General features: G+C 36.8%; 1 protein-coding gene across 3 annotated transcripts in view; it reads left to right on the forward strand.

Moving 5' to 3' along the window:
• The window catches only part of UBE2F (ubiquitin conjugating enzyme E2 F (putative)), a 132,332-nt gene extending 118,299 nt beyond the window's left edge, over window positions 1–14,033 (forward strand). For all 3 annotated transcript variants that reach the window (XM_072418526.1, XM_072418525.1, XM_072418524.1), the window contains one exon: window positions 13,024–14,033. In XM_072418526.1, coding sequence (XP_072274627.1) covers window positions 13,024–13,074 — 51 coding nt within the window. In that variant the 3' untranslated portion in view covers window positions 13,075–14,033. The remainder of the gene's footprint in view (window positions 1–13,023) is intronic.
• Window positions 14,034–14,936: the final 903 nt, after the last annotated feature.

Genomic DNA, 14,936 nt, shown 5'->3' on the forward strand with positions numbered 1-14,936 from the left:
ATGTTATTCACTTCACACTTTATCATTTTAGTGGATTGGAGATCAAATCTAAAGTGAAAATAATCTTTATTCTGGTCAGACACACAGCCCTTCATTACTGCAGCAATCAACTGCTGCTTATGTAAGAAAGTATGCTGGACCCAGACCACTTCACTCTCTGTTAAGCTATGCTGCTTGAGGTCTATGCTGCTTGATAGTCAGTTAAAAATAATTTATGTATGGGTCCACTATTTGGTTGCTTTGTGAAAGGTTATTATAGCCATATTAGTGAACTTCCAACAACAAATTTAAGTGTCAGTGGCAGTACTTAATTCTGTTGTTGCTTTGTATAGGGTGATTAGGTAAAATTTTAAATAAATAGCTAAGTCCAGGGGTCTTTAGACAGAGCTGTTTTTTAATTTAGATTTAAATGCACAGTAACATGCCAGAAGTAGAATTCTGCTGTTCAGTAGTGGGAATTAGCTGGGATTTTTTGCTTTCATGCAAAGTCGAGGTAGACTTTGTAGGCAGGTTTTCATCATGTGGAAAATGCGCTCACTTGAACCAGGATGACCTGCAGTGAGTGCCACAACCTTTGTCGATAGGATTCTGTTTTATTAAATATCTTCAATACTTCTGAAATCCTTATTGTAATATTATTCAGTACTGATAAAGAACCAAAGTAAAGTTGATAATTTTTACAAAATAAATATATCATCCGCACCTCTAAGAGGTTGAATGAAGTGCCATGAAATGTGTCTGTATCACCAACAAAACAAGTTGTCCTTGTTGAAACAAAAGTGTCTCCTCCATACTCTTGGAGATGTTTATCAAGCCCATGACTCTGATAACATATTCCTAATGGGCATTTGTTTTCATCACATCCATGTTGGGGGATTGGGATTGGGGATGAACTCAGGACATCTAAGGGGTAAAAGCTTTCCTTTGATGAACTCAAAATGTTTGCAAAAATCAGGTGGCAATAATGAAAATCGTTAGCAACACTTACTAAATGTTAATGATTTGCAACACTATATTTTATTTTTTATCCAAAAAATTGTCAATATTTTGACGTTAATTTCTGAAATTTGGTTGTACATTTTTTCTCTTTTTTTTCCAGATAAATCGATCATTTACATTGCTTTTATGTTAATATTGAAGTGTTATCCGCTATCAAAAAGGAGAACCTTTAATCAAGAAGCATTTGGCTTGAGCTTCCTTTAACAATCCAATTAGAAGAGACTTCTTTACATTGATTGGCTCTCTCATTTCTTTTCTTCTAATATTCTCATTGTGAAGAAGGAAAGGTTTAATAGGAAAAGTAATGGCTTTAATAAATTGCTTCAAGGAGCCCTATAGCCAAAACAACCAGTTAGCTTGGTAACTCCTTTTTTTTTATCACACCATTGTCACTTGTCATTAAATGTAAAACACTATCTCATTCCTGCCCAGATTTTCTGAATAGCTGTTTTAGGTATTTAATTCCTTGAATCTCAAGGTAAGATATCAACAGATGCCAAAGCTTGGTTACAAGGACTTAAATTGTTTGCTTGAATACATTTGTTTTTATTAATTGTGGCAGTGTAAAATGCTAGCAACAAATCAGAGCTGACTAAATAATTAAATATTTTGTCCAATGCATACTATTTGCAACTTAATGAGTCAGAAAAACGATCATCTAAACAATTACATCTACAAAACACCTAGCCGAATCTTGTATGTTATAGTGTTCTCCCCAAGTCTTAGCATTAAAGACTGAATGTGTAGGGCCTCCTACATGTAGGTCACATATACCAGGCAGCTTCAGGCTGCTCTTTCTTCATATGCCCATCTCCGCTAGGTTGAAAAAAACTGCCAATCTCAGGTATGTGAGTGCGAAATTGGGTGATATAGGCTAAAGATGGAAAAAGGTGGCTCCTGGTACTTTCTTTGCACCGGGACGAGGATTCCAAGATAGCACTTTAGACATAAAATAGTGTGTTTCTTTTCCCTTTTAACCTTTTATACAAGTTAGCAAATGCTTGTCCTCCTCCATACAACAAACTGAGCATGCACATTTCTTTAGGCTGCTAGGTGTGGAATCTAAAGGAATCATCAAATGTAAGGAAAAATTACACTGCGGAACTGATTTTTTGTTGAGTTAGATCTCACACTAATTGCTATCACATCCAGTTTTTACTATACAGGGTACCCTCCATTTTTGTTAAAAAAAAAAAAAAAAAAACATACAAAATTTACATACAATGAAAAAATAATGAAATAACTTGAATGTACTGTTTATTTACATTTATTTTGTTCATACAAAGAATTTATTGTTACTCTATGACATTTTTTTTTAGTAAAACATTTGAAAATTAATCAGGTAAGTGGTTAAGGTAAACATTTACGCTTATAGCTTTTCCTGGAGTGTTCAGTGTTAGGACAATTCCGCCGGATGCTCCAATATATACATCCCATCTACCCTGATGCCGTCCTTCCATGACCTTCAAATCTTGGTGGAACCGTTCACCTTGCTCATCGCTGACTGCACCCAGGTTTTCCGGGAAGTTAGAAAGATGGCTATGCAGAAAATGCACCTCGATGCTCATATTGCAACCAAGCATTTTGTAGCTCTCCAAGAGTTTATGGACAATTTCTTTGTAAATATTTGCTTGTCTGTTTCCAAGAAAGTCCTTGTAAATGGCTTTGAATGATAACCAAGCATTCTTTGGCATACCATTTTAAGGTCAACACAGATAACCCAGTTGTGTTGGTGATATTGCAACAACTCAATGACTCTCTTTATGTCTGCATATTATTCACAAAGAGGAACTGAATTGCCAATTGGGACTGACCTAAATATATTGCCATTGTGAAGGAGGACACACTTTAAGCTCCAGTTTGAGCTATCGATGTATAGTCGCCATTCAGTGGAGTTAAAGATTGGAATTCCCAATTCCTCCACTAAATCAGGTATGCTATGGCAATACACAAAGCCACTGTAAGTTCTAAAGTACTGCAAAAATGCAATTTCTCTGGTTCAAAAGTACGATACCTTTGTTCCTTTTTCAAGTAAGTTTTTCTCACGCAGTCTTGATGCTAGAAGTTCTGAAGCCTTCTTTATTAGTCCCAAATCACGAGCCAAATCACTCAACTCATGCTAATAAAATCCCTTACGAACAGAGTCGTCTTCAAATTCAAATTCTTCATCATTGTTGTCACCTAGTTTATCACCATAATCATGTTCTTCAAGAGAGGGTAATGTGATGAAAACCGGCACTGGGATTTCATCTGAATAAGTCACTGGTAGACTAGGATACTCTGTTACATTTATTTTTCCTGGTATATCCTGAAGTTCTCACTATACAAAAGTAACAGTCACTGACATGATCTCCTAGCTCTCGCCAAACTATAGGTATACCAAATGGCATCTTATCATGTGTTCCCTTTGTCCACATCCGTAAACCCTCGACTCACTGTTTGCACACCTTATGAGGGGCCCAAGACTTATCTTGATCACCAAGTTTATCTTTAAAATTTGCCAAATAGGCTTGGTATACAAATGTGCTGATGTTCATCGTTTCACTGGGAATGGTGAAACTGCCACAGATATAACAGAATGAGTCAGAGTTGTTTAGGGACTTAATACGAGAAACAGCAGAGCCAGACATGATCTGAAAGAAAGGAAATACATGTGTAAGTAGAAAAATAAATTTTGCTTATTCACTACGTAGAGCAGCGCACAACCTCTTACCACACTGTCTTGCGTGTAAATGAATAGCCTATACAAATCCACGCTATAGTAATCACATTAATATACACGGTAGAGAAAAACCTGACGTGATAGAAAACTAACTGCACTTTCAGAATCAGCATAGCTATTATAGTGTAAATAAGCTTAAAATTTAAAGTCAACAAAGAAAATGTTCAAAATTGTTCCCCAGTGTTATACTCTATAGTTGCTAAAGAGAAATATGAAAGCACAGTTTTCCAATTTTTGGAATAAATTTAGCAGTATCCCATTTATTTAAGGTTCTTTTAGGCTGGGCTTCTAGATTGGTTTGTTCTGCAAAAAAAGTATCCACCCCAGGTTTTCTATTGGAATTAGAGCAATTTCTAACATAGACTCACCTAACTGCAGACCAGTCACAGGTCCTATACGATAAAAAAGTAGTAAAGATATTTAGGCTGCATAGAAATAATTAGCAACATGGGATGAAATAAAGTATTTTTGTAGTAAGTTTGAGTATAGGTAGGGCACTAAATGGGTACAGGTTTTTTGGAAGTATGGTCCTTTTGATTGCTATTATTCTTCCAAGTCATGACATGTGATGGTGCTTCCTTTGACTCCAGGGTCATTTTTTTTTTGGTCCTTGTACCCACCTCTCTCCTTCCTGTGTCACTGTCTGTATCTGTCATTTGCATCCCCTATTTATTTAATGTACAGCGCTGCGTAATATGTTGGTGCTACATAAATCCTGTTTATTATTAATAATAATATAAACAGTGTCAAATGGTAATATTTTGCCTAATAAAAGTCTGTAGGGACACATTTATGAAGCTGTGAATAGGACATTCATCATACTTTCACTGCATGTGCCTTCCGGGTGCAAATGTTTTATATTACAGTGATTGTTCACCTGCACTAAATGTTTCGTGAATGTGACATTCTGTATTTTATAAATGTGCTCCTTACAGAGATTTATCAAGCAAGGTACTGACTAAGTTCCTGGTATTCCCAAAGCATAGAAACCTACACAAAATTATGTACGTTTCCATTGCTGATCTCTGCTTCTTTAAAGACCATTGTTGTTTAGTTGTAACGCTAATCTAATAGCTTCATCCTGTTATAAATTGCTAATCCATAACAAGTATTTTGATCTTAAATTATGAATTTAAACCAACAACTAGCTCTTTCAGGAAAAGATCAGTGAGACAGCTTGCTCTTTTGAAGAAGTTCAGCAATGAATCTATCAATATGGGTTTTGTTATACATAATCAGAAAATGAAAATCCTTGTGCTTTTACATTTTACTGAAATTGACATTAACCAGCCTTTACTCTATATGTTTAGAACAAGTCATAGAAGTACTGACTAGCTATATACAGTATGATAAAAAAACATGTTACCAGAGTCTGATTGCATTATGTATAGTGAAATGACATGTCTTCTAATTGTTCACTTTCTGTCTTTTATAGTTATGTAGCAGTTTTTTTAGTGTAACAGTAACAGTATGTAAAGTAGGCCTTTTTATAATCGCTAGTTCATTGAAAGCATAACTTGAGTGCATGCATCAGCTCATGCTTACTGCCCTTTTTACTGGCAATGAAAAGAAGCGGTAAATAATCTATCAGTAGGACTTCCGAAAGGGACTCTTTCGCTTCTTTGTTTCTTTTATCCAACAAGAACATCAAACCCTTTAAAAAAAAAAATCTTAAAGCGAGGGTAGAGAATGGGTTCTATAGTGCCAAAGTACTGCCTATTGAGTGCTTCTGGACAGTTCCCACTTGTGGGCAAGAATAAAAAAGTACAGGGTAATGGCTCTAATGTTCTCCTTCCCACATCTCTCTAAAAATAATCCATTACATTAGCATAATCTGATCTATATAACATATTTATTTTAACATTCAAGGCATGGAAAGGACATTAAAATCTAAATAATATTTGTCTGTACCCTGAGCCCCGCTAAATAATCTGCCACTCGTCTCAAATTTTAGCAAAATACCCATGAAAATTCCTTCTTAGGGCAAAGTTTAAATATGAAAAACATAGCATTGAGTATGGGAAAGATGGTCAGATGTGCAGATTTCCCAGGCTCATCATTTAATGTGCACCAAATGCTTACACAAGACATACTAACCAAAATGCATAACTAAATGTAATGTTTGTGAGCCTTACTAATTCTACTGTAAACCTTCCACAAGTTCATGATAAAAGTGCACATAAATAGGGTTTCAGGTTCTATAACTGCTACCTGAGTGCTGACTGATTCTTCCTCAACAATGGCTGCAAAGAGTCACCCTGCACCTTCTCAAACCTGAAATCCCAGACAAATAGTTTCAAACAGAATAATGCATTTTGTATGTGAAATTTTTTGTGTGCCAAAGAAAGTATATTTTTGCAGTTTTTTTTCCTTGAGATTCGCGCTGTCCTGCTCACACATACCTTTGTCTAGCAGTAGAGGAAACCTGACATTATTGAAGTGCAGTTCAATAACAATTACATGTTCTTCCACCTACCACAGGTCTATTGACTGGACAGGAAAAGAAAAAGACACAGAGCACGAGCTTATCTGTCCCCCTGCTTTTCTTTTCCTCCTTGAACTGCACCATAAAATGCTTCTTGCGCTACTTCTGCCTCTCCCATCAAACTGGCTACAGATTTTTTTTTACATTGGAGTAATATTTTTTGGAAGTTGGTGCCACCTAGATATTTTTAGGGAGGGTTCACACCCCCCTCTTTATCACGCGATTTTGTGCAGCTCTCCATAGCTGGAATATAGAGTTTATTTATGCCTGTAAATATGTTTCTGATTTTATTTTAGTTCCTCCTACCCCTGAAAAAGCAGGCTTGACCTATTCCACTGCTTAAAGCGGAAAAAAACTTAAAACTCACTCACCTTTTACTTTCCCAGATCCATCGATTGCTCTGGAGGATTCCTGGATCGGGTCCCATGCCATCACTCTTTTATCCTGGCGTGGAGAAATCACCAGGCACCGCCATCTTCTTTCCCCTTTTTTTCTGCCATCTTCCAATGTCACCCAAGCACTGTTCAGGCGCGAGATCAAGTGTCATTAGATGGAGGGCGGGGTGGGGGGGAATGCTGATATAAAAAAAGCTCCTAATGCACATGCCTGAGAAGCCCCTGGGATGCATGACATAAGTATCCCAGGGGGCTTTGAGCTCCCACTCTGTGCCGCGGCGATAAAGACAGAAAATTGTCCACCCTTTTATGTAAGGTAAAAAAAATTAGTTTAGCTTTAATTTAAACAGAAAAATTCTAAACATTATAAATTATTAGTAACAAACAGTCTTGCTATAACAAAAGTGTTTTTTATTTTGTTTGTTTTACCCTTGCAAAGTGCTATTATTACAGCACATAAAAGATATGTTACTTCAAGCCTCAGACAAAATATTCAACTCGGCACTAAGCAATGAGTATTAAAAAATAAATCGCTCAGTGTTACAGACATAGCAGCATTTCATATTGCACGCTAATCCTTTATCAAGATGGTATTGTGGGTGCTTAGTAAGAGAGTCTGCATAATCTAAAATATCGCCTTTTCTATAAGATTAAGTGATTCTGTTATACTGCGGTATATTACTGTCTGTATCCTATCTGATGGAATAAAGAATAACTTTACTCTGCAAGCAAGCAGTGCTGGACAGGTTTAAATGTTTGTTGGTGGATCCTTCCTTTTCTAGCTAGTGGAGGATCACAACATGATGCACAGTACAGTCTTTGGAAAGTTTCAGCTTTGTTTTGTTGATTTTGTAAATAAAAAGAAGCTGCTATCTGCAGGAAAACAAAATTATAGATCTTTTTTTTGCCCATTTTCTGGCATTTTAGATAAGTGGTTGTCAAAGTTCTATTTTTTACCAAGCCTAGAATTTCTTAGACTACATGTAGCATCTGCTTGCTTCTTACCCTTGTAAACGTTTACTTATTGATGAATTACTAAACACAACCAACATTAAAATTATATTCTAAGCCACAACTTTTTTTTTGGACAGAAAATGAGTGAACTATATTTTGCTTTACTTTTGATACTTTAAAGCTGAACGTCAGGCACAACAAATTTTCCTGTGTAGTATGTGAAATTGTTAGGGTGACATCTGTACTCCTGGGCTATTCTGTGTTGTAGTGCATACCAACAGCACTGCAGATATAAGCCTACTTTCCTCTTCTATTGGCCATTCACAAAAGAAGAATGAGAATGAGTGGTTTGAACTGATAGGAGTACAGAGAGACAAGGGCAATGGCTGTATGCGCTTTACTTCACAGTGGCCCAGACGAAAAGCTATCACTGTAATATTTCCAGCTGCTACAAAATACAGCGATTTATAATATATCTATTACATATTAGAAATGCTGAATACATTTGTTTTTAATATTAGGAGACCCATACGTTGTTATAACTGAACAAGTTTCTTGTGTTATTCCTTTAGTTAGTTCACATTAATATTGAAATCTGTATATTTTCCAATTTTTTTATACTGTTATATTTTTAAACTGGTATAGAGATTGCAGGCTTTCAGGGAGATACAAAGTCGTGGTGCAGAATGTCAGTGGGTACTTGGCCAAAACATAAATGCCGTCTACTTGGAAGCCTGCAAGATCTAAATATTTTGACCTGCACTACGGACCATATGATGTGTGGACTAGGATGTGGCTCGTCAAAATGGCAGCCAGTGTTTACTTTCTGTGTTTATTGGATGCTCCCAGCTTCTTAAAACTGAGCTGCTATGTTAAAGATCTTTACGAACATGCTTCAACAGACATACAATTGTATTGTGCTCCAGAGAGAGTTCAAGAAAATGTACCAAAGCCTGGCACATGCACAAAAATTACGTAGAGATAAAAAATATTGGGTCACTACTGTTCATTTGCAGTAACATCGATATTTAAATGTATAAAAAAGCCATATGCATCAAAAAGCACATCCTGGGTGCCTTTTGTATTAGGTTTGTTGTACTGGGACATAACCTTCTAATTTATGTTCCTGCCTGCTTACACCACATTTCTACCTCCTGGATTATTCTGCTCCTTACACAGACCCTATGACCTCATCCTCTTCCCTTTTCATCATACCAATAAACTAGTTCCCATTCATACTTACATGTGACCCCCCCCCAATATGTTTATTTCCCACTTCTCCTATGTCCCACTTCACCAATGCCTACTTACCACCTTGGTGCCAACACATTACTGTGCTCTCTGCCAATGCAGTGATACACCCTCCCATGTTCAGCCTTTTCAACACATTTGCTAGTGTTGTAAAAAATAAAATTAATACTTAATTTCATTTGTTAGGTAGTAAAATTATGAATAGAGAATCACACTTTGGGAAATAAAACGAATAAGTGTTTTTATTTTTTCTAGACTATTCTGTGTCTGTTCTCGATTGTTGCCATTCCTAAGAATGTGCAGAATAACTCCCAGCCGTATACTACTGGACACTCTTTGAACACCGTGTTCATTTGACACTTTTTTGGTTATGGAGACACTGACCAGCCACCTTGCTAGTACCAGGTTTCCACCCTATTTGCCACATGTAAAGTCAAAGGTTAATTTATATCTCTTCCTCATATTGATGCTTTGACTGAACTTCAGCAGTTGATGGTCTCTACGTGTAGTTGTTGCCATTTGACTGTAGTAGTTGACATTTTCTGAATTTTGAAGTTACTGCTCTGGCATATGACTTGAGATTTTATGTTTGCTACAGTTTTACTTTAGTAAACTGTAAATTGTCACAGTATTTATATTTCTCTTTAGGTAGCTTTGTGGTTTATATACTGTAGGTGAACAGACTTATTTCTAATTCAGGGGTGCAGCTTTACATGTTACTTCCAAACTTCTTATTGGGTGATAAATCAACATCATCACCTTTGCCCAATTAGCATGGGGGCCATCCAGACAGCTAATCTTCCTGGATTAGCAGTGTGGCAAAAAAAATATTTCAAGTCTTGTAGCAGGCAAAAAGTAAAGGTATTTGATCTGTAAATGTAGTTGCCTGGAGTACTACTTTAATGATTCTGAAGTTTGTTTTGGCTGCTGTACTTCTGGTTATTTCCATATCTCTTGTAGTCTGGTTCCAGTAATCAGTTTTTACATTTATTTCAAAGTTATCTCTAGGGAGACAGATTGCTTTTGTGTTTCTCTGTTTTACATGTTCAACAAAAATGTTTTTATTAATATAAAGCAAAGCTAAGCTGAAATGAAAGCTTTTGCTTCTCGACGCTAAAAAATAGGTTGTGTGAAGACTTTCCTGTGGGTAACATTCGGGTACATTGACTAGTTGTTAAACTAAAAACTGGGTCATTATATGTATGAGCCTCTGTACACTAAACCCAGGGGTATAGGATTTGCTTTATAAAAGTTTCTGACTTGTAATCACTTGATAAAGAATATTTCTGTATGTTGGAGCTATTTATCTTAAATGTGTTAAAGGTTGTGCCCATTGGAATCATCTTTGAATTTCTGCATTGCTCAGAAATGTTTTTTTTTTTTTTCAACCTTGTTTCAGCAAGGAAAGTTCTAAACCCAAGAACAAAAAAGACACAAATTCAGAAGTACATATATACCTGGGGGGTCATACCACAAATACAGTGTCCTGGTTTTATTTATTGAGTGATTTATAAACAGTGAAGAAAGGCTCATATACCTATCTTTTGTGATCTACAAAGCAACTCTTCTCTAAGTTTTGAAGGGGGGTCATTTGTAGCCAAATCAGGTAAGAAGCCTAGGGTTACAACTCTCCTCTATAGATACAGTGAAGAGAAGATTTTCATACAAGGACAGGAACTTTTCTACTGGTTGGATCAAGCAAAAATAAGAGTAAATAAAGAAAACTAATGTAGGCACCCACACACACACACAAGGACTTGTAAGATCCAGTGCAAGTGAATCTTTATTTTTAGAATTATAGCATTAGATACAGTAGTTTAACATGTGCCTCTACTTGCCTTCATGAGTACTCCTAGTCTTTCCAAATGTAGCTACCTCACGTATCAGTCGGTGAATGTAGGTGCTGGTCTAGCATCAGTTATCACTAGGCTCCAATCCCCCAATCTTAACTCCACACTCTTCACATATAATAGGCCCCCACTTAGTCTCGGGAGACTAGTTGTGCTGTCCCAGTAAATGGTTGCCCCAGGACTTTAGTGCCCAAAGGATGGTGTCTGCAAAGGACTGACAGAGGACCAGTTCACAAAAGCAGAAGGGTCAGTTACTAGGTGATACACAGTCCAGGAAACCAAGGGTCAAACAGATTGCCTGTCCACCAAACATTGAATCTAAGGATTAAAACAATTAAAGTCAGGGTCACAAGCAAAGGTCGATCCAGACAGGCAGAGTCAGCAAGAGGTAATACAACAGATAATTGCACCATCAGCAGGCTAAACGCTACAACAGGCAACTTGTGCCTGGGAGCTGAGAACCATAATGGACCAGTAGCCAACAGCAGAACAAAATCATAGCCAGAAACTACTGTTTTTATTGGCTGCAGCACATCTGAAATCCCCTTTAGCTGCACACAGTCTCAATTTATGTGCAGGGAATGCAGAGACAGATCAGAGGACAGAATTGTAAATGATTAAAGTCCTTTGCTGCTGCAACACCTTTGGAGGGAGTAAACAGGGCTGGACTGCCATGGCTTATGGTACAGGATCGCCAGCCAAATTTCCTAACATGGATAGGTTTTTTTTTTTATAGAAGCTAGTTTAACAAATTTGTTTTGAGTTTGCTGGATAAAAGTAGAACATCTAGAGGAAGCCCATATACATAGGAAGAACATAAAAACTGCATACTAATTATCACTTTAGTGGTAATAGACCCAGATCCTCAGTGCTGCACTTCTAATCCCTGGTTTGCTATTCTCTAACTTTGTCATGGTACAATAGGACTTTCTTTTCCATTTTCCGGGGTATATGAAGGTGCTGCAAATTACAGGCATCTACTGATAATACTCCCCCTTTGGGCATAATTACACTGCCCCTTCGCTATGGTTCTAACAAGTGAAAGTGAAAGTCTACTCCAGTGTTTCTCAACCTTTTTACATTGGGGAACCTTCCACTGTGTCTATACGGTTTTATCTGGAATATGCTATTTCCCTGGTGGTTGAACTTGATGGACTTATGTTAACTATGTAACCCCTTAAAATAACATTCAGGTCTTCAAGGCATCCCTTCCAAAAATAACAATACCACAGTACAATAGTGTGGTAATCATTGGGAAGAATGTCACCCTTACAGATAAGTAAAAAGATCAACCTCTGGAGGAATCCTAGGGTTTCATGAGACCTTGGTTGATGTACTCCTATCTGATTACTGTCTTGTAGTAATACAGCAATAACTGGCTGCTAAAGTCATCCAGTGAAGGATTTGTCATATAAATAAAGATATAATTTAGGTTATTGGATACGCAGTGGTTTCCATGACAGCAAGACTTATGTACAGTTCTTCATGTCCTTAGGATCTGATCTTTTAAGAGCGTGAAGTAATAAAACACCACTTGCTTACCTATGAAAGTGAAATCCCTTCATCTAATTCCTTGTGCACATAAGATTTATGTTTTACAGGAGGTAAAACAATTATAAAGCATACAATGTCAGACAGGAGATGTGTGACTGAGTTATGGCGTTGGAGCCCACAAATGGTGTCACCATTTTAGACAATTGGTTTGATGAAAATAATCCTAAATAATTTGTAAAATGTTATTTTAATGACTAATTGGATTGGGTTATAATTTTATATAGATAACAAAAATTTAGTAAACCTGTTGTGTCTTTGTCATGTAATTGGTCTTAAAATGTGTAAGATCCTGCTGCCAAGAAATGAAGCAAACTCATCTGATTTCCTGCATATTCTAATGCAAAATATGAGGAGCTGACTGGGTGCACTGAAATTAATGAGTGCATTAACAATTTCAGTGAAGGAGACGACTCTGTACTGCTAAACTTGTTAATCATTAAGCATCTATAAGATTATTATGACTTTTCCCTTTATTTCCGTTTTCAAGTGATAGTATCTACTAGCTTTTAAGGTTAAAAAAAAAGTCTTTTCAATGGCAGCTAAGATAGCTAGAGAAATCCTGGCAGACATTATGACCCCCTCCTACTACTAACCAAAATATTTATATTAAAAGTCTTTAAGGAAACATAAATGTCATTTCTTTAAACTGCTACTCTCTACACCTCATTATTACTTTTTCATAGTGCTAAGTTGCTTTTTTGGGTTGCTGTTTATTAACTGATAGTGAAGCCTTAAAATTCTATTTATAAATATGTCTGTCTGGTATTGTCAGTTCAGTATCATCATGCCATTATTTTGTTTTGTTTCTTGTAGGATGAATATCGAAATAAAGTTGAGGACTACATCAAGCGCTATGCCAGATGATGCCAACTTTGAATCTCTGATCCCTTTTAAGAGCAGTGGCCAGCCTCTGTGGGGTCTCCAGAGCCATAAGGGGGAGGAATGTGAAAATCTTTGGATGGCCTTTTTGCCCTCTCCCTGCCAGACTGATGTAAACATTTTACCTCCAGCCCCTGCACTCTGCCATCTTTGTGCCCAGCCAAAAGAAGCCTCAAAATTCTACTCCCCTCCCCCCATCTTCTTTGGCTATTGTGTGTGCTTTTTTTTTTTTTCCTTCTCCTTCATTGAGTGGGGCAAATAATGCTTGCTTGTTTTATATCTCCTACAATATACGGAGTGTTGTATGAGTTCTAACAAATTGTATTGATCCTTATATTCTCCATTCACTCTCAGCAACATCAGGTAAGGGGTGGTCTTGGGTCATCTCTGCTTTCAGACTTGAAGTGCATCATCTATAAGTCTTTTGTAGACCTAAACCTCCATAACTGCTTGATGCCTTTTTCATTCAGAAGGATGGTTTGCTTTGTAGCTGACTTAGTATAAGGTCCAGTAACAATGAAAATGGGGTTAATTTTGTTTCTTGAGGATACTCCAGCATAGAATGTAACCGCATACAATGTTTACAGTAATAAATGGAGAGTAAGACCACCTACGAGGCTGAAGCTAGACACCAAATTTAAGTGTCAAGCCTCACTTGATCAGTGGGCTTGTTCAACTTATTCCTGTAATTCATTCTTTTTAAATGATTTTATCAGTGTGCTAACAGGTCTGGATTGAGGCAATACACGGCTACTCTGCCAGTGAAAAAGTTGCTAGTGTACAGGGTGAGATTCACAGATAACAATACATGGGTAAACAATTCTTTTTACTGTGATAATGCAACTTTAACTTATTATTCATGTTAAAATAAGCTTGATGAAAACTCTGTAACCACACCCTGCCAATGTATATGGGTTATATAAATACAAAGATATGCACTTTCACTGCTTTGGTCCGATGTCTATGTTCTGTTTACTTGTGTAGAAGGTTGATGTAGAAGGAAGTCAAACCATTGACGGTATTGTAAACCTTAGCAAATTTTATTTATGATGTTTATAATATGACGTCATACTTTCAAGACTTGTTCACGTCTTTCCATTTTCCTGGGATAAACTAACTGTAACACAGTTCAAGTAGAAACATAGAATGGCTCGTGTGTGTGAAATGTGTGACCTTACATTTATATAAAAGGGCCCCAAAGGTTTTATTAGATGAATTATGTCGTATTGCTGTTAAGCGACCTGTGCACTTGAATGAGGTTTCCTATATAAGTACTAGACTTTATTCCTACTGCCGATGAATGGAACTGCAAAATGTATATATGAAGTAAAAAAAATAAAAAGGAAGGAAGGGCTGCACATATGCACAAGACGTACGTCACCCCAACCCAGCCCAGCCCAGCCCAGCCCAGCCAGTTAAGATGGCTAAACGTCAAAACCAGCAAGAAAAGGCGGTGTCCATGATGGAACAAGTGAGTGTATTGCATTTAGGCAGGTAAGGTTGTTTTTGCAAAGGACATTGCCTGCTCCTTTTGTAATAAAGGACCTGCCTGATCACAAATTTATATTCCTAACTTGTGCATTGAATTAACGCTTATATGTAAGCTGTAGCTACTTGTTTGTATTAAAATGACATAATATACACACAAGAAAAAAATATGTACACACACATTTTATTTTAATGTAAAATTTTGCCTTCACCTAAATTTAAACAATTTGTGTTATTGGTATTCGAAGATAAGTTAGACAACTTTCATATTTTTACTCTCCTTCACATGTATTTTATGGGTTGTGGAGAAGGATATTGGTATATACTAAAGCAAAATAAAAAAGTAAAAGATTTCCACC

Source organism: Pyxicephalus adspersus, chromosome 7, assembly GCF_032062135.1.
Source record: "Pyxicephalus adspersus chromosome 7, UCB_Pads_2.0, whole genome shotgun sequence".
NCBI classification, from domain to species: domain Eukaryota; kingdom Metazoa; phylum Chordata; class Amphibia; order Anura; family Pyxicephalidae; genus Pyxicephalus; species Pyxicephalus adspersus.